General features: G+C 39.7%; 1 protein-coding gene across 1 annotated transcript in view; it reads left to right on the top strand.

Moving 5' to 3' along the window:
- The first annotated feature begins 5,257 nt into the window (after positions 1 to 5,257).
- SRP68 (signal recognition particle 68) overlaps positions 5,258 to 19,062 on the top strand; it is a 72,308-nt gene continuing 58,503 nt past the window's right edge. The window contains exons 1-2 of the mRNA XM_077163890.1: positions 5,258 to 5,451; positions 7,047 to 7,113. Coding sequence (XP_077020005.1) covers positions 5,295 to 5,451; positions 7,047 to 7,113 — 224 coding nt within the window. The 5' untranslated portion in view covers positions 5,258 to 5,294. The remainder of the gene's footprint in view (positions 5,452 to 7,046; positions 7,114 to 19,062) is intronic.

Genomic DNA, 19,062 nt, shown 5'->3' with positions numbered 1-19,062 from the left:
AATTCATTTTAGAATATTTTCATCACCCCCAAAAGAAACCCCCACTCTTTAGCCATCTCCCATCACGCTCCAACTTCCCCTCCTCCCCCAGCCCTAGGCAATTACTAATCCCCTTTCTGTCTTTATAGATTAGCCTATTCTAAACATTAATATAAATGGCACCCCACAATATGTGGCCTTTTGTGTGTCACTTCTTCAACTTAGCATAATATTTTCAAGGTTCATCCATGTTGTAAAATGTATCAGTACTTCACTCTTTTTAATGGTGGAATAATATCCCATTGTATGGAGATCACATTTTATTTATTCATTCATCAGTTGATGGACATTTGGGAGACTTACTTTCCCTTTCCTCCACCCTTCACATTTTTTTTTTATAGTAACAGACATACAACATGACATTTGCCATTTCAACCATTTTTAAGTATACAATTCAGTGGCATTAATTACATTCACAATGTTATGCAACCATCACCCATTACCAGCACCATCCACCATCAGCACATTTTCATCACCCCAATCAGAAACTCTGTGCCAATTAAGCCATACTCCCCAAACCCTTTTTCCCTTGCTCCTGGTAACTTATAATCTACTTTTGGTCTCTATGAACTTGCCTATTTTAGATATTTCAAATAAATGGAATAAAAAAGGTGTGACCTTTTGTGTGTGACTTCTTTCACTTAGCATAATACTTTTAAGATTCAGCCATGTAGTAGCATGTAGCAAGTAGTTCATTCATTTTATGAAAGAATAAAAATCTGTTGTATGTATACACCATGTTCTGTTTATTCTCCCATCTGTTGATGGACATGTGTGGTTTCTACCTTTTGGCTATTGTGAATAATTTTTCCATGCATGTTGGCATTTAAGTACCTGTCCAAGTCTCTGCTTTCAATTCTTGTGGGTATATACCTAGGAGTGGAATTGCTGGGTCCTTTCTAACTCTTTGAGAAATGCCAAACTATTTACCACAGTGGCTGCATTATTTTACATTCCCAGCAGCAATGCATGAGGGTATCTCCATAACCTCGCCAACACTTAGTATTCCATTTCTTTGATTATAGCCATCTGTTATAATCTGTTTGAAGCTGTATGTACTCCAGAAAAATATGTTCTTAAAATTAGCCCATTCATGTGGATGTGGACCGTGTAAGTAGGAACTTCTGGTGAGGCTACGTCAGTTAAGGTGTGACCCACCTCATTCAGGCTGGGTCTTAATTCTCTTCCTGTAGTCCTTTATAAGCAGGATAAATACAGAGAGAGGAGGAAAACGCCATAAAAGCAAGTAGCTGAAAGCAATGAAACCTGGAAGAAAAGAGAGAGGTCAGTGGTTATCGCCAAATGCCTTGCTATGTGGCAGAAGAGACAAGGGTCTCTGGCAGCCAGTCTTCAGAAATAAAGCATCGCCTCAGTGATGACTTGATTTGGATATTTTCATGGCCTCAAACTGTAAACAAACACATCCCCATTATTTAAGCCAACACATTTTTATGATATCTGCTTTAAGCAACCTAGGAAATTACAACACCATCCTAGAGGGTGTGAAGTGGTATCTCATTGTGGTTTTGATTTGTATTTCCCTAATGACTAATGATATAGAGAATCTTCCCTTGTGTTTATTGGCCATTTGTATATCTTTGGAGAAATGTCTATACAAGTCCTTTGCCTATTCTTCAGTTGGTTTGTCTGTCTTTTTAGTTGTTGAGTTGTAGGAGTTTCTACATATTCTGGATATTAATCCTTTATCAGATTTATGATTTGCAATTATTCACTTTCTTGATAATGTCCTTAGATGCACAAATATTTTTAATTAAAATTTTATAATTAATTTTTAATTGTGGTGAAATACAGGTATTACAAAATAATTTTAACCATTTTAAGTGAGAAATTCTTTGACATTAAGTACCTCGACAATATAAAAAATAAGTAACTTTTGCCACTATGTATTTCCAGACTATTTTCATCATCCCAGATGAAAACTTTCACACATTTAGCAATAACTCCCCATTCTCCCCTCCCCCTACTCCTGGTAACCACTATTCTGTTTTCTGTCTCTATGAATTTGCTTATTCTAAGAATTTAATATAAGAGAAGCCAAACAACATTTGTCCTTTGGTGTCTGGCTTATTTCACTCAATGTGATGTCTTCCAGGTTCATCCATGTCACAGCATTTATTAAAACTTCATATCTTTTTATAGTTGAATAATATTCCATTTTATGGAGAGGCCACATTTTGTTTATCCATTCATTCATCGTTGATGAATACTTGGGCTGCTTCTACGTTTTGGCTATTGTGGATAATGCCACGATGAACATTGGTTTAAAAATGTCTGTCCAAGTCCCTGCTTTCAATTCTTTTGAGTAAATGTCTAGGAGTGGAATTGCTAGGTCATATAATTTCATGCTTAACTTTCTGAGGAACTGTCAAACTGTCTTCCACAGAGGCTGCAGCATTTTACAATCCCATTAACAATGAATGAATGTTCTTGTTTCTCCCCATCCTTGCCAACATCTGTTATTTTCTTTTTTTTATATAGTCATCCTAGTAAGTATGTAGGAGTATCTCATTGTAGTTTCAATTTGCAGTTCTCTAATGGCTAATGATGTTGAGCATCTTTTCAAATGCAAATTGGCCATCTAAATTCTTCTTTGGAGAAATGTCTTCAAATTCTTTCACCATTTTTAAATTGGATTGTTTGTCTTTTTGTTGTTGAGTTGTAGGAGTTATTTATATAATCTGGATATTAAATCCTTTTCAGATATATATGTTTTCCAATATTTTCTCCCATTCTGTAGGTTGTCTTTTCACTTTCCTGATAATGCCCTTTGATGCACAACAGTTTTCACTTTTTATGAAGTTCATTTTATCTATTTTGTTGTTGTTACTTGTGCTTTTGGTGTAAAAGTCTAAAATCCATGTCTACTACAAGGTTCTACAGATAATTCCGTACGTTTTCTTATTAGAGTTTTATAATATTAACTCATATTTAGGTTGTTAATTCTCTTTGACTTAACTTCTGCATATGGTGAGGGAGAGTCCACATTCATCCCTTTGCTTGTGGATTTCTAGTCCTGGCACCATTTGTTGAAGAGAGTATTTTTTTTTTTCCCATTGAATGGGTTTGGCACCCTGTTCTAGTTTGTAAGCTGCCAGAATGCAACATACCAGAAATGGAATGACTTTTTAAAAAGGGAATTTATTAAATTGCGAGTTTACAGTTCTAATGCCATGAAAATGTCCAAATAAAGACAAGGCTATGAAAATGTTCAAATTAAGGCACCAACAAGAGGTTACCTTCACTCAAGAAAGACTGATGAAGTTCTCAGCTGGAAGAGCACATGGTGAAGTCATGTGCTTTCTCTCCTGGCTTCTTTATCTCCCGCAGAGGTGCTTTCCTTCTTCATCTCCAAAGGACTCTGGCAGCATGGGCTCTAAAGCTTTCTCCAAAATGGTTCCGTCTTAAAGGGCTCCAGCAAGCAATTCCACCTTGAATGGGTGGAGACACATCTGCACAGAAACCATCTGATCAAGTTACCACCCACAATTGGGTGGGTCACATCTCCATGGAAACAATAAAAGAGATCCTACCCAGCAAAATTGAATGAGGATTAAATAACTTGGCTTTTCTGGGCGATACAACAGATTCAAACTGGCACATACCCTTACCAAAAATACAAGCATATATATGTGGATTTATCTCTCAATTCTATTCCATTGATCTATATACCTATTATTAGCCAGTACCATACTGTTTTAATTACAGTGGCTTTGTAGGAAGGTTTGAAATCAGGAAGTCTGAGTATTCCAATTTTTTTCTTCTTTTTCAAGATCGCTGTGGCTATTCAGGACTTTTTGCAATTACATGAATTTGAGGATCACTTTTCCATTTCTGCAAAAGAATCTGTTGGAATTTTTATAGAGATTACAGTGAATTTGTAGATCACTTTAGGCAGTTTTGCCATCTTAAGTCTTTCAAACCATTAACATGGGGATGTCTTTCCATTTATTTAGGCATTCTTTACTTTCTTTCAGGAATGTTTTGAATGTTTTGTGATTTTCAGTGTACAAATCTTTTACCTCCCCCACTTGATTAAATTTATTCCTAAATCTGTTAATGTAAATGGAATAGTTTTTGTAAATGCCTTTTTGTATTGTTCTTTGTCCGTGTATAGAGACATCACTGATTTCAATGTTGATCTTGTGTCCTGATACTTTGCTGAACTCATTTATTAGTTCTACTAGCTTTCCAGGGGATTCTTGGGATTTTCTATGTAGAATTATGTCATTTGCACATGGAGATTTCCAATTTCACGCTACATTTCTTTTTATTTATTACTTTCAATTTCATATTTTTTTCTTGTCTAATTGCTTTCGCTGGAACTTCCAGTATGGCATTCAATAGCAGTAGTGAAAGGGGCATCCTTGTCTTTTTCCTGATCTTAGGGAGAAAACTCTCAGCTCCAAGACTTATATTTTAAACGCCTCTTTTCGTTCAGTCTTCCTAACAACCGTTTTAATCAGTGTGTCCATGTCATAATCCTAACCAGATTTAGAGGGAATTTAAGTTACTTGCTCAGCATTTCCCAACCAATAATGGAAGAGCCAGGATTAGAGCTCCAGGGCCCCAACACCGGAGCCTGCAGTGAGTGCGGTATTGCAAAGGTTCGTCTTCTCCCTCGTCTCAACCAACACTTTTTCGGACTGCCTGCCCCAAAGGAGGGTAGAGGTCTCAAGCCGGTTGAGAACATCCCCCTACGGGATACTGATGACGGCGCCCGCGATTCCTCCGGTCGTAGCACTGTCACCGTTAGGCCCAGACGAAAGCGCAGGCAGCGACGGTCCTTCAAAGACCGGGTGCTTCTTTCCGAAGGGTGGGGACATCACAGCCCGAGTTCCCGAGGAGTTCCGGCACACGGTAGTCCAAGCTCCTGGGCCCCCCTACCCTCTCCGCCTCGCCCCTGCTGTGCGGGACTTGAGCCGGATCCGCCAGCAGGAAGCTGCAAGTGGGGGTCCATTTATGGGTCCTCCTGCCCTTGCTGGACCGGAGGCAGAGACGGCCCTCGAAAAGACCTTAGCAGCTACTGTCTCCCTGACTCCCGAACCGCGCTCCTGGCTCGCCACCATTCCGGGGTGCAGGTACACAAGCCCACAAATCGCCTCTATCCGCAGGCCCGGCAATCGACGGTGGAGTCCGCCACCATCCCATCAGCCCCTCCTGGGAAGTCCCGATTTCCGGAACCCCCAGTGGTCCCGCCTCCTCTATCCCGTCCTGCTCTGCGGCGCGGGGGCAAGATGGCTGCCGAAAAGCAGGTTCCTGGTGGTAGCGGCGGCGGCAGCGGTGGTGGCGGCTGTGGACGCGGTGCCGGGGGAGAAGAAAATAAAGAAAACGAACGGCCTTCAGCCGGATCGAAGGCTAACAAAGAATTTGGTGATAGCCTGAGTTTGGAGAGTATCCTATAATAATCGGGCCTAGCTCGCAATGACTACGTGTCCATCTGGCGGACCGGGGGCGGGAGAGGCGGTGGATCCTAGCAGGTCCTGGGCAGGAGTGGCCGAGGGTGACAGTTTCTCTCGCCCTTTATTTTTGGCACTCAGAGTTTCAATGGCCTTAGACTGTGGCATCCCCCTTGTTTTCCCGGCTGAGGAATGATCTTTTTTTTCAGGCGGCATAAGGATATTGGGCAAGTTTCTTTAGTTCCTCCGCAGTTGCCCATTGGAGAGGGCTTGTGTCGGGGATCCCATTCTGGCCACCCAGAATGGGTCCCTGACCCACCTAAGTGAGAAGAAACTGCAGTTTTGACGTATCGGCTTAATGTTCTTTCTTGTCAGTGGTCTCAGGCTCGGTGGTAAAATTGTAGCGTGATGCTGTGGAAGTGGAGGCAAAGATTGCTGAGTTAAACGCTTTTTGCCCTTTTTGAATATAAATTATCGTAGCTTGTTAACATCACTTGCATAACTTTCTTAATGGGGCTGTAGGTATTTTATTTTGTTGGGAGTCGTTCAGATGTGCTGGAAAAATCGGTTTGTGGTTTTCATCAGTGTTATCTCAGGTTAGTGCTTGTGTCACGAGGTTGTGGCTTTTTAAAAAATAATTGGAGAACCGGTAGTTGAATTTCTGAAATAATACATTTAGATTGACGTCTTAATGTAGTTTTCAGGGGTTTAAAGTTTTACTTTCTGAATTGGTGTTGTAGTTCTAAACACATTTCAAAATACCTTGCTTTTTTACTAGGAGCCATAGATCTTGTCCCTTTGTAGTTGTTGGAACAGACCTTTTCGTATTCACTATTTTAAGTACATCTATGGAGAAGCATTTTTGAGGTGGCTTTAAAAGAAAATTAAAACTGTAGCTGTCACTGAATTTCCTCAAGTTTAGTACATAATCTTAATATTTTAAGACTCTTAAAAAGCAGAATTTTGTCAGCAGTTCTTCTTTTAAGAGGAAAAACTTCATTATATTTTTATGTAAACTGCGGCGTAGCTTGATTGACCCCATAGGCTCATGCAGCCTCACAGCTGTTACAGAAAATTAGATTTGGCAAGTACAGGAGGTTATGCAAATAGAGGAGTAGTACACATCATTTATAACCTAAATCTGCTCGAATGAGTAAAACGTTTCATCCAGGTTTAAATCATTGTTAGCCACCCCATTATAGTCAGCATTTAGAATCCAGCAGCTTTATTTCATCTTTTGGATTTCAGTAATCCAAAATGGCTAATACTGTTCTTCTTTTTTTATTTTGAAATAGTAACATTTCAGGCAATCAGATTTTCTACATGTTTATGAAAAGATGAAAGTGGTTACAGGAGGGCAGGCAATGGTGGCTCAGTGGCAGAGGTCTTGCCTGCCATGCCCAAGACCTGGGTTAGATTCCTGGTGCCTACCCATGTGGAAAAAAAAAAGTGTTTACAAGAGATTTTACTTGTTAATATACAAAGTATTTCAGAAATATTTAATGTGCTGTGGTTTGACATAAACATAGACAGGTTTTGATTTATTTGGATTGTTGCCATTATGAGTTTTTCCCTTAATCTTGGCTCTAGTTCTTCAGATTATTAAGGAATCCCAGCAGCAGCATGGTTTACGGCATGGAGATTTTCAGAGGTACAGGTTAGTATCATGTGCAAGGTGTATGGGAATCATTATGGAGATTTCAAACTTGTTTTGCTTTTGCTAATATCCTGCTACATTAAAATGTGTACATTCTTTGTAGTCATTAAATCACAGAGCATGAATGTATTTAATGACCTGGGGAAATGTTATATTATTGTGTGGACATCAATAATTAAACCAAGCTTACAAAAACATGATCCCACATTTTTAAAAAGAATTCGTATGCTTAAAAATAAAAAAGATTGGAATAATAATAAAAAAAATGTGTACCTAGGAAGTCTAACTTTGAACTTACATTGAATTCCCAAAAGGTAATTAATTCTGAAATTTAAAATCATAGTAATGACTAAAAAGAAGCCATCCTTTTTATCCATTTTGCCCAATAGTATTGCAAATGCATTTGGAGGCTTCTGCTGAAAATAGTAGGCAGTTGGATGGTAATAATTTTTTAACTTAACCATTTTGTAGAATCTTGGTTAAATTCAATGCTTTTCAGTATTTTAAACATATTATATAAGGGATACCGTTATAATTGGTTGGTAAAATTTGATAGCTTTCAAGTTGGAAAACAAATATAATATGAACTTAACAAATAGAATAGATGCCTATTGTACTTCGAAAGCAGAAATACCCAACTATTTTTATATCATAGGTATTGTGGGCTTTGGAGAACTGATTTTAAAAAGTACAACGAAGACATTGTACAGCTCAGATTCTCATTCATTTGTTCACTGAAAAACATTTAGTAAACAACTACTAATATAACTAAATGCCAGACACTGTTCTAGGCACTTGTTCTAGTTTGCTAGCTGCTGGAATGCAATATACCAAAACGGAATGGCTTTTAAAAAGGGGAATTTAATGAGTTGCTAGTTTACAGTTCTAAGGCCGAGAAAATGTCCCAATTAAAACAAGTTTATAGAAATGTCCAATCGAAGGCATCAAGGGAAAGATACCTTGGTTCAAGAAGGCCGATGAAGTTCAGGGTTTCTCTCTCAAGTGAGAAGACACATGGCGAACACAGCCAGGGATAATGGTGGGAGGAATATAAGGCTGGATCAGGCTGAATTTATTGATATGGGCCCAGTAAGCAGAGATTCTGCATTCGATGTTATAGCTCGAGGGATTAGAAAAGGTATTAACAGCTTGTTTGGATGGTTGATTGAAACATGGATCAAAAGGTGGCCGGCATTATCTGAGGTTGAAATGCCAGAACTGCCCTGGTATAATGCAGATGAGGGGATCCAGAGGCTTAGAGAGATTGGAATGTAAGAGTGGATTTATCATGCAAAGCCTGCTCTTTACACCCCAGGAATGTCCAGCGGATGCACCTTTTACCAGAACAGTGAGAAATAAATTTGTGAGACTAGCACCATCATCCCTCAAGAGCTCTGTGGTTGCACTTCTCTGTAGGTCAGATATTACTGTAGGAACTGCTGTCACTGAGCTGGAATCCTTAAACACAATGGGGATGACAGGATCCCGAGTTGGCAGAAGCCAGGTGGCAGCACTTAATCATCAAAGACAGGGTAGACACGGCTATTATAGTAGACAACAAACTCAGAGGAGGCATCAAAATTATATGACATGCAGAGATTTGTGGCATTGGCTAGTAAATCATGGGGTGCCTAGAAATACAATAGAAGGGCAGTCTACTAAATTCTTGTTGGAGCTGTATAAACAAAAGAGTTCTAGGTCAAGGGAACAGAAGTCTAACCTGAATTACAAAAACACAGAGTCACGGCCCCTTAATCAATTTCCAGACTTGAAACAGTTTACAGACCCAGAGCCCCTTGAATAAAGGGGAAGCCAGGTCCCTATGGGGGAGAAACCTGTTACACTGCCACAAATTTATACTGTTAACCTTCCTCTAAGTCTTCCCCAAGGAGACCGACGGCCTTTTACCAGGGTAACTGTGCATTGGGGAAAAGGAAATGATCAGATATTTCGGGGATTATTAGACACTGGTTCAGAAGTGACATTAATTTCAGGGGACCCAAAACGTCACTCTGGTCCACCAGTCAGAGTGGGGGCTTATGGAGACCAGGTGATCAATGGACTTTTAGCTCAGGTCTGTCTCACAGTGGGTCCAGTAGGCCCCCGGACCCATCCTGTAGTTATTTCCCTAGTTCCGGAATGTATAATTGGCATAGACATACTGAGCAACTGGCAGAATCCCCACGTTGGTTCTCTAACTCGTGCAGTGAGGGCTATTATGGTGGGAAAGGCCAAGTGGAAGCCACTAGAACTGCCCCTACCAAGCAAAATAGTAAATCAAAAGCAATACCGTATTCCTGGAGGGATTGCAGAGATTACTGCCACTCTTAAGGACTTGAAAGATGCAGGGGTGCTGATTCCCACCACATCCCCGTTCAACTCTCCTATTTGGCCTGTGCAGAAAACAGATGGGTCTTGGAGAATGACAGTGGATTATCGTAAACTCAACCAGGTGGTAACTCCAATTGCAGCTGCTGTTCCAGATGTAGTATCATTGCTTGAGCAAATCAATACATTCCCTGGTACCTGGTATGCAGCTATTGATCTGGCAAATGCTTTTTTCTCAATAGCTATTAGTAAGGACCACCAGAAACAGTTTGCTTTCAGCTGGCAAGGTCAGCAATATACTTTCACTGTCCTACCTCAGGGGTATATCAACTCTCCAGCCCTATGTCATAATCTTGTTCGCAGAGACCTTGATTGTTTCTGCCTCCCACAAGATATCACACTGGTCCATTATATTGATGATATCATGTTGATTGGACCTAGTGAGCAAGAAGTAGCAACTACTCTAGATTTACTGGTAAGGCATTTGCGTGTCAGAGGATGGGAGATAAATCCAACAAAAATACAGGGGCCTTCCACCTCAGTAAAATTTCTAGGTGTGCAGTGGTGTGGGGCATGTCAAGATATCCCTTCTAAGATGAAGGATAAATTGCTGCATCTGGCCCCTCCCACAACCAAAAAAGAGGCACAATGCCTAGTTGGTCTTTTTGGATTTTGGCGACAACATATTCCTCATTTGGGTGTGCTACTCCAGCCCATTTATCGAGTGACCAGAAAAGCTGCTAATTTTGAGTGGGGACCTGAACAAGAGGAGGCTCTGCGACAGGTCCGGGCCGCTGTACAAGCTGCTCTGCCACTTGGGCCATATGATCCATCAGATCGAATGGTGCTGGAAGTGTCAGTGGCAAATAGAGATGCTGTCTGGAGCCTTTGGCAGGCCCCTATAGGAGAATCACAATGCAGAATCTTAGGATTTTGGAGCAAAGCCTTACCATCTGCTGCAGATAACTACTCTCCTTTTGAAAAAAAGCTTTTGGCCTACTACTGGGCCTTAGTAGAGACTGAACGCTTAACCATGGGCCACTAAGTTACCATGAGACCTGAGTTACCTATCATGAGTTGGGTGTTGTCTGACCTACCAAGCCATAAAGTTGGGCGTGCACAGCAGCACTCTATTGTAAAGTGGAAATGGTATATACAAGATAGAGCCAGAGCAGGTCCTGAAGGCACAAGTAAGTTACATGAAGAAGTGGCACAAATGCCCATGGTTTCCACTCCTGCTGCTACATTACCTTCTCTTTCCCAGACCAGAGCTACGGCCTCTTGGGGAGTTCCTTACAGTGAATTGACTGAGGAAGAGAAAACTCGGGCCTGGTTTACAGATGGTTCAGCACAATATGCAGGTACCACCTGAAGGTGGACAGCTGCAGCATTACAACCCCTTTCTGGGGTGTCCTTGAAGGACAGTGGTGAGGGGAAATCCTCCCAGTGCGCAGAACTTTGAGCATTGCACCTGGTTGTTCATTTTGGTTGGAAGGAAAACTGGCCAGAGGTGCGTTTGTATACTGACTCATGGGCTGTTGCTAATGGTTTGGCTGGATGGTCAGGGACTTGGAAAGACCATAATTGGAAAATTGGTGACAAAGAGGTCTGGGGAAGGAGTATGTGGGTAGACCTTTCTGAGTGGGCTAAAAACATGAAGATATTTGTGTCCCATGTGAATGCACACCAGAGGATGACTTCAGCAGAAGAAGATTTTAATAATCAAGTGGATAAGATGACCCGTTCTGTGGATACCAGTCAGCCTCTTTCCCCAGCAACTCCTGTTATTGCCCAATGGGCTCATGAACAAAGTGGTCATGGTGGTAGGGATGGAGGTTATGCATGGGCTCAGCAACATGGACTTCCACTCACCAAGGCTGACCTGGCTACAGCCACTGCTGAGTGCTCAATCTGCCAGCAGCAGAGACCCACACTCAGCCCCCGATATGGCACCATTCCCCGAGGTGACCAGCCAGCTACATGGTGGCAGGTTGATTACATTGGACCACTCCCTTCATGGAAGGGGCAACAATTTGTTCTAACTGGAATAGACACATACTCCGGATATGGGTTTGCTTTCCATGCACGCAATGCTTCTGCCAAAATTACCATCCGTGGGCTTACAGAATGCCTTATCCGTCGTCATGGTATTCCACATAGCATTGCTTCGGATCAAGGAACACACTTCACAGCAAATGAAGTGTGGGAATGGGCACATGCTCATGAAATTCTCTGGTCTGACCATGTTCCCCATCATCCAGAAGCAGCTGGATTAATAGAACGGTGGAATGGCCTTTGAAAACTCAATTACGGTGCCAACTAGGTGGCAAAAACTTGAAAGACTGGGGTAATGTTCTCCAGGAAGCTGTGTATGCTCTGAATAAGCGTCCGCTGTATGGTGCTGTTTCTACCATAGCCAGGATCCATGGGTTCAGGAACCAAGGGGTGGAAATGGGTGTGGTGCCACTCACTATTACCCCTAGTGTTCCACTAGGAAAATTTTTGCTTCCTGTCCCTGCTACCCTGAGTTCTGCTGGTCTACAGGTTTTAATTCCAAAACGGGGTATGCTTCCTCCAGGAGAAACAACAGTGATACCACTGAACTGGAAGTTAAGATTGCCACCTGGTCACTTTGGGCTACTTATGCCTCTGGATCAACACACCAAGAAGGGGATTACATTATTGTCTGTGGTAATTGACCCTGACTATCAGAAGGAAGTAGGACTGCAACTACATAATGGAGGTAAAGAAGAGTTTTCTTGGAATATAGGAGATCCCCTAGGGCGTCTATTAGTACTACCATGCCCTGTGATTAAAATCGATGGAAAACTGCAACAACACAATCCAGGCAGGACTACTAATGGCTCTGAAACTTCAGGAATAAAGGTTTGGGTCACCCCACCAGGCAAAGAACCACGGCCAGCTAAAGTGCTTGCTGAGGGGAAAGGAAACATGGAATGGATAGTGGAAGAAGGTAGTGATAAATATGAACTTCGACCACGTGATCAGTTACAGAAACGAGGACTGTAATGCTGTTTTGTTCGTATTATACTATTTAAGTTGTAAGATATCAAGTTTAAGAATGAATGTTGCCCAAGGATTTGCACCCTATTCTTGTGAGATTTAATGTGTTTCCAGTTATATGCAGGACAGTTGAGTATTGTCAGGTAAAAGAAAAAAATGTGTGCTTATTTGTTTTCATTTGGAAATTAAGTATGGTCTAAGGTGATATATATATATACATATATATATATATATATGTGCCAAGTTGACAAGAGTTGGATTGTCATGGTTAGGGACAGGTGTCAACTTGGCCAAGCTGTGGTACCTGTTCATCTGAGTGGGTAAGTGCTGGCCTGCCTATTGCAATGAGGACATTTCATAGGATTAGGTCATGATCACATCAACTACATCCACAGCTGATTCCATTTGTAATCAGCCAAAGGGGAGTGTCTTCTGCAATTAGTGATGCTAAATACAATCATGGGAACCTTTTAAGAAGGACTCAGAGGAGACAGGTTCCATTCCTGCTTTTGCTGGTGAGCCTCTCCTGTGGAGTTCATCCAGGCCATCCGAGTCATCGGCTTCACAGCCTGCCCTGTGGATTTTGGACTCTGCGTTCCTACGGTCATGTGAGACACTTTAATAAATTTTGTATTTGCAAGTGTTCCCTGTTCTGTTTCTCTAGAGAGCCCTAACTAATACAATATTCTTTCATTAACAGTGAACAAATGTACCATACCAGTACTATCAGTCAGTGGATGGGTAGGAGGGGAGAGAAAGGGTTATGGGAGGATTTTGGTCTTATTTTTAATTTTTATTTCTTTTCTGGAGTAATGAAAATGTTCCAAAATTGATCATGGGGATGTATGCCTAACACAGCTATGTGATGAAACTGTGAACCAGTGATCATGTACTTCTTTATGTGTGTGAGTGTATCTCAGTAAAACTATATTAAAAAGATATATTGGGACAGCAAAGTAGCAGGCTACAAGATCAACATTCAAAAATCTGTAGCTTTTCTATACACTAGTATAGAAAAGCTGAGGGGGAAATCAAGAAACGAATCCCATTTACAATCGCAACTAAAAGAATAAAATACCTAGGAATAAATTTAACCAAAGAGACAAATAACCTATATAAAGAAAACTACAAAAAACTGCTAAAAGAAATCACAGAAGACCTAAATAGATGGAAGGGCATACCGTGTTCATGGATTGGAAGACTAAATATAATTAAGATGTCAATCCTACCTAAACTGATCTACAGATTCAATGCAATACCAATCAAAATCCCAGCAACTTATTTTTCAGAATTAGAAAAACCAATAAGCAAATTTATCTGGAAGGGCAGGTTGCCCCGAATTGCTAAAAACATCTTGAGGAAAAAAAACGAAGCTGGAGGTCTCGCGATGCCAGACTTTAAGGCATATTATGAAGCCACAGTGGTTAAAACAGCATGGTATTGGCATAAAGATAGATATATCGACCAATGGAATCGAATAGAGTGCTCAGATATAGACTCTCTCATCTATGGACATTTGATCTTTGATAAGGCAGTCAAGCCAACTCAACTGGGACAGAACAGTCTCTTCAATAAATGGTGCCTAGAGAACTGGATATCCATATGTAAAAGAATGAAAGAAGACCCGCATCTCACACCTTATACAAAAGTTAACTCAAAATGGATCAAAGATCTAAACATTAGGTCTAAGACCATAAAACAGAGAAAAATGTAGGGAGATATCTTATGAATCTTACAACTGGAGGTGGTTTTATGGACCTTAAACCTAAAGCAAGAGCACTGAAGAAATAAATAAATAAATGGGAGCTCCTCAAAATTAAACACTTTTGTGCATCAAAGAACTTCATCAAGAAAGTAGAAAGACAGCCTACACAATGGGAGATAATATTTGGAAATGACATATCAGATAAAGGTCTAGTATCTAGAATATATAAAGAGATTGTTCAACTCAACAACAAAAAGACAGCCAACCCAATTACAAAATGGGAAAAAGACTTGAACAGACACCTACCAGAAGAGGAAATACGGATGGCCAAGAGGCACATGAAGAGATGCTCAATGTCCCTGGCCATTAGAGAAATGCAAATCAAAACCACAATGAGATATCATCTCACACCCACCAGAATGGCCATTATAAACAAAACAGAAAATGACAAGTGCTGGAGAGGATGCAGAGAAAGAGGCACACTTATCCACTGTTGGTGGGAATGTCAAATGGTGCAACCACTGTGGAAGGCAGTTTGGCGGTTCCTCAAAAAACTGAATATAGAATTGCCATATGACCCAGCAATACCACTGCTAGGTATCTACTCAAAGGACTTAAGGGCAAAGACACAAACGGACATTTGCACACCAATGTTTATAGCAGCGTTATTTACAATTGCAAAGAGATGGAAACAGCCAAAATGTCCATCAACAGAAGAATGGCTAAACAAACTGTGGTATATACATACGATGGAATATTATGCAGCTTTAAGACAAGATAAACTTATGAAGCATGTAATAACATGGATGGACCTAGAGAATATTATGCTGAGTGAGTCCAGCCAAAAACCAAAGGACAAATACTGTATGGTCCCACTGATGTGAACGGACATTCGAGAATAAACTTGGAATATGTCATTGGTATCAGAGTTCAGCAGGAGTTAGAAACAGGGTAAGATAATGGATAATTGGAGCGGAAGGGATACAGACTGTGCAACAGGACTAGATACAAAAACTCAAAAATGGACAACACAATAATACCTAATTGTAAAGTAATCATGTTAAAACACTGAATGAAGCTGCATCCGAGCTATAGGTTTTTTTTTGTTTTTTACTATTATTACTACTTTTATTTCTTTTCTCTATATTAACATTTTATATCTTTTTCTGTTGTGTTGCTAGATCCTCTAAACCGATGCAAATGTACTAAGAAACGATGATCATGCATCTATGTGATAATGTTAAGAATTACTGAGTGCATATGTAGAACGGTATGATTTCTAAATGTTGTGTTAATTTCTTTTTTTTTTTTTCTTTCTTTCCGTTAATAAAAAAAAAAAAAAAGAACATGCACCTCCAGGGGTCAAAGTCTCTCTGGTAACATGGATATGACTCCCAGGGATAAGCTGACGCTGACAATACCTACCTAACTAAAAGGGGGAAAAGAACTGTAATAAATCAGGTTATCAGTGGCTGAAAGAGTTCAAATAAAGTCCAGAGGCTATTCCAGAGGCTACTTTTACAGGAGCTTCAGCTAAATATTGCTACTCACCAAGGTTTGCCAAATCTAACCTTAAAACCATTCCTGCTGTGCCAGTTTGAAAGGGTTATGCCCCCCAGAAAAGCCATGTTTTAATACTGATACATTTTGTGGAGGCAGCAAAAAAAAAAGATATATTGGGTAGATGGAAATACTAGTGGTCAGTGAGAGGGAGGGGTAAGGAGTATTAAAAAAAAAAAAGATTGAGACCCATCCTAATTGGTTGGGCAACACTTAACCAAAGATACCTCATCAAAAGATCCTATTTACACCTATTATCCAGTGTAAATAGGATCTTTTGATGAGCACCCACAGGAATGATTAAGAGCATGCTTTTCTGGGGAACATAACTCCTGGCCACCACAATAGCCTTTATTTCGTTTTTACTGATTTTCTTTAAAATGTCTTAAATTTCTTTTTATTTGAAACAATCTCATACTTGCAGAAAAGTTGCAGCTAAGCTACAGATAACTTTTTTTTCCTGAACTATTGTTTCAAATTGCCTACCTGATGCCCCATTGCTCCTGAATAGTGTATATTTTCTATAAATAGGAACATTTGTCTACTTAACTATAATACAACAATCAAAAGCAGGAAACAAACCAATTACTATTGCCTAATTTTTAGACCCCGTTCAAGAGTCACCAATTGTTTCATTACTTTTCTTTAAAGCCAGAGGATCCAGTTCACAATCACATGTTCATTTAGTTTTCATGTCTCTTTAACCTTCACTCTGAAATTGTTCCTCGGTCTTTCTTTGATTTTTGTTTGTTTGTTTGTTTGCATGGGCAGGCACTGGAAAACAAACACAGGTCTCACATGGCAGGCGAGAACTCTGCTGAACCACAGTGGCCCACCCTTGATTTTTTTGAAAACTATGGGCCAGTTATTTTGTGGAGTGTCAGTTTGAATTTACCTGATGTCTCTCTATGATGAAATTCAGGTTATGTATCTTTGACAGAAATATCACAGAAGTGATGGTGCATTCATCTCATTGATTTCACTTTGTTCCATTACTGGTATTTACCTTGATTACTTGATCAAGGTGGTGTTGGCCAGGTTTCTTCATTGGACATTTACTCCTTTTCCCTTTGTAATTATTAAACATTTTGTGAAGAAATACTTTGAAACTGTGGATGTCCCATTTCTTACCAAACTTTTCATTGCATTAATTTATTTGTATCTGTATGTGCTTGTAGTTTCCTGTTTTATTCTTTAGGTTGCAGTTTGATACTACATCAGATTCAGCCATTGGAAGCCCCTTCATATTGGCCATTTTGTCCTTTGACATGTCCCCATCTTTATTTTTTTTTAAGTCAGATTCATATTTTATGGACATATTTTTTTTTTTTTTTTTTTTTTAAAGAAAGGGAGGAAGGGAAGGAAAGACAGAGAAGGAAGGATAGAAGGAAGGAAGGGAGGAAGAAAGGGAAACATCTTTAAACATTTTCTTGTTTTATTATATTTTGTTTGTTTGTTTGTTTTTTACATGGGCTGGGGCCGGGAATCGAACCGAGGTCCTCCGGCATAGCAGGCAAGCACTCTTGCCCGCTGAGCCACCGCGGCCCGCCCTGGACATATTTTATATACAGTGAATTTTTCCCTGTTAAATGTACAGTTTGAGTTTTGATAAATGTGTATAGTTAGGTAACCACCATAAAATCAAGATATAGAATATTTCCATCATCTCAAAAAGTTCACCTTGTAGTCAGTCCTCTTCCCTCACCCCTTGCTCCTGGCTATCATTGATCTTATTTCTGTCCCTTTTTGCTTTTTTCAGATTGTCTTATATGGAATCATACTGTATGTAGTCTTTCTTTCATTTGACATAATGCCTTTTTAAGATTCAACCATTTGAATCTTAAACCATTCAGCCATTTGTTGTTGTTTGTACAAGTAGTTCTTTTTTTTATTTTTCGGTAGTATTCCATTCTATTGTAGGGATGAGCCACAATCTGAGTATCTGTCCCCTAGTTGATGGATGTTAGTTGTTTCAAGTTTTGGGTTCTTATGAAAAAAGCTACAATGAATATTTGCATATAAATCTTTTTGTGGAAATATTTTTCTTTTTTTAAAATTTATTAATTAAAAAAATAAAGAAACAAAATAAAACAACATACATAATCAGTAATTCACAACATCATCACTTAGTTGGGAAATATTTTTCTTGGGTAAATATCTCGAGTGGAACTGCTGGGTCATCTAGTAATATTTAACTTTATAAGAAACTGCAGAAGCATTTTCCAAAGTGACTGTCCCATTTTGCAGTCCCATCAGCAACATATGAGAATTTCTGTTGTTCTATATCCTCACCAATACTTGGTCAGTCTTTTAAATTTTAAGCATTCCAGTGGATATAAACTGGCATCTTGTGGTTTTAATTTATATGCCATCTGTGTCTCTGTTTTGGTATAAAAAATATCTTTTAACAGTTTATTCTAATCAGAATCCAAACAAGGTTCTCTCGTGGCATCTGATTTTTTTTAAATTACGTTATCTGATTATTATTAAAATTTTTCTGGCTGCTATGTGGAGGGTGGATTACAAGGAGCAGGAATGGAGGTAGGAGACTAATTAGGAGGCTATTTCAGTCCAAACGAGATGATGGGGGCTTGAACCAGGATGTTAGCACTGGAGATATTTAGAAGTGGATAGATTTGGAATATTTTTGAGGAAAGTTATCAGAGCATATTGATGGATTGCCTCTTGAGGGGTCAGGAAAAGAAAAAGTGAAAGTAACTTCTTGTTTGGAGCTTGAATGTGAATAGATCACTATTTATCCAAGCTTGAGCTTGAACTTGGATGATACGTACCATTTGCTAAAATGAAAAGAGACTCGGAGGAGTAGATAGTGAAGAAGAGTCAGTTGACAAGTTCTGTTTTGAACATGTTTTATTCAAGAAGTCTGTTAGATAACTAAGTGGAAATGTCAGATAGGCATTTGGAAATGCAAGTTTGGAGTTTAGCAGAGAGGTAAGGGCTGAAGATGTAAATTTGGCCATCCCATACATATAGGTGGGATTAGATGAGGTTATCCAGGGAGACATGGAGATAAAAGAGATCTTGTTTCTCCTCCACCTTGCTACCAACAAAGGAAACTGAGAAGCAGCAGCTAGAAAAGTAGGAAGATGCCGAGAAAAGAAAACATTTCAAGAAGGGTGGATGGAGCAATCTAGCTGTCAAAAGTTTCTGAAAGGTCACATAATATGAGGCTAGAGAAGAGACTATTGTTTTTGGCAACAAGGAGGTCACTGATGACGTTTTCTAATTAGATTTTGAGATAATGGTAAATTCACAGGTACCCTTCACTCAGTACTCCTCAGTGATAACATTTGCAGAGTTTCAGTACAATA

This window comes from Tamandua tetradactyla, chromosome 6 (assembly GCF_023851605.1).
Source record: "Tamandua tetradactyla isolate mTamTet1 chromosome 6, mTamTet1.pri, whole genome shotgun sequence".
Classification (NCBI taxonomy): domain Eukaryota; kingdom Metazoa; phylum Chordata; class Mammalia; order Pilosa; family Myrmecophagidae; genus Tamandua; species Tamandua tetradactyla.
This window is presented reverse-complemented; position numbering and strand designations above follow the sequence as displayed.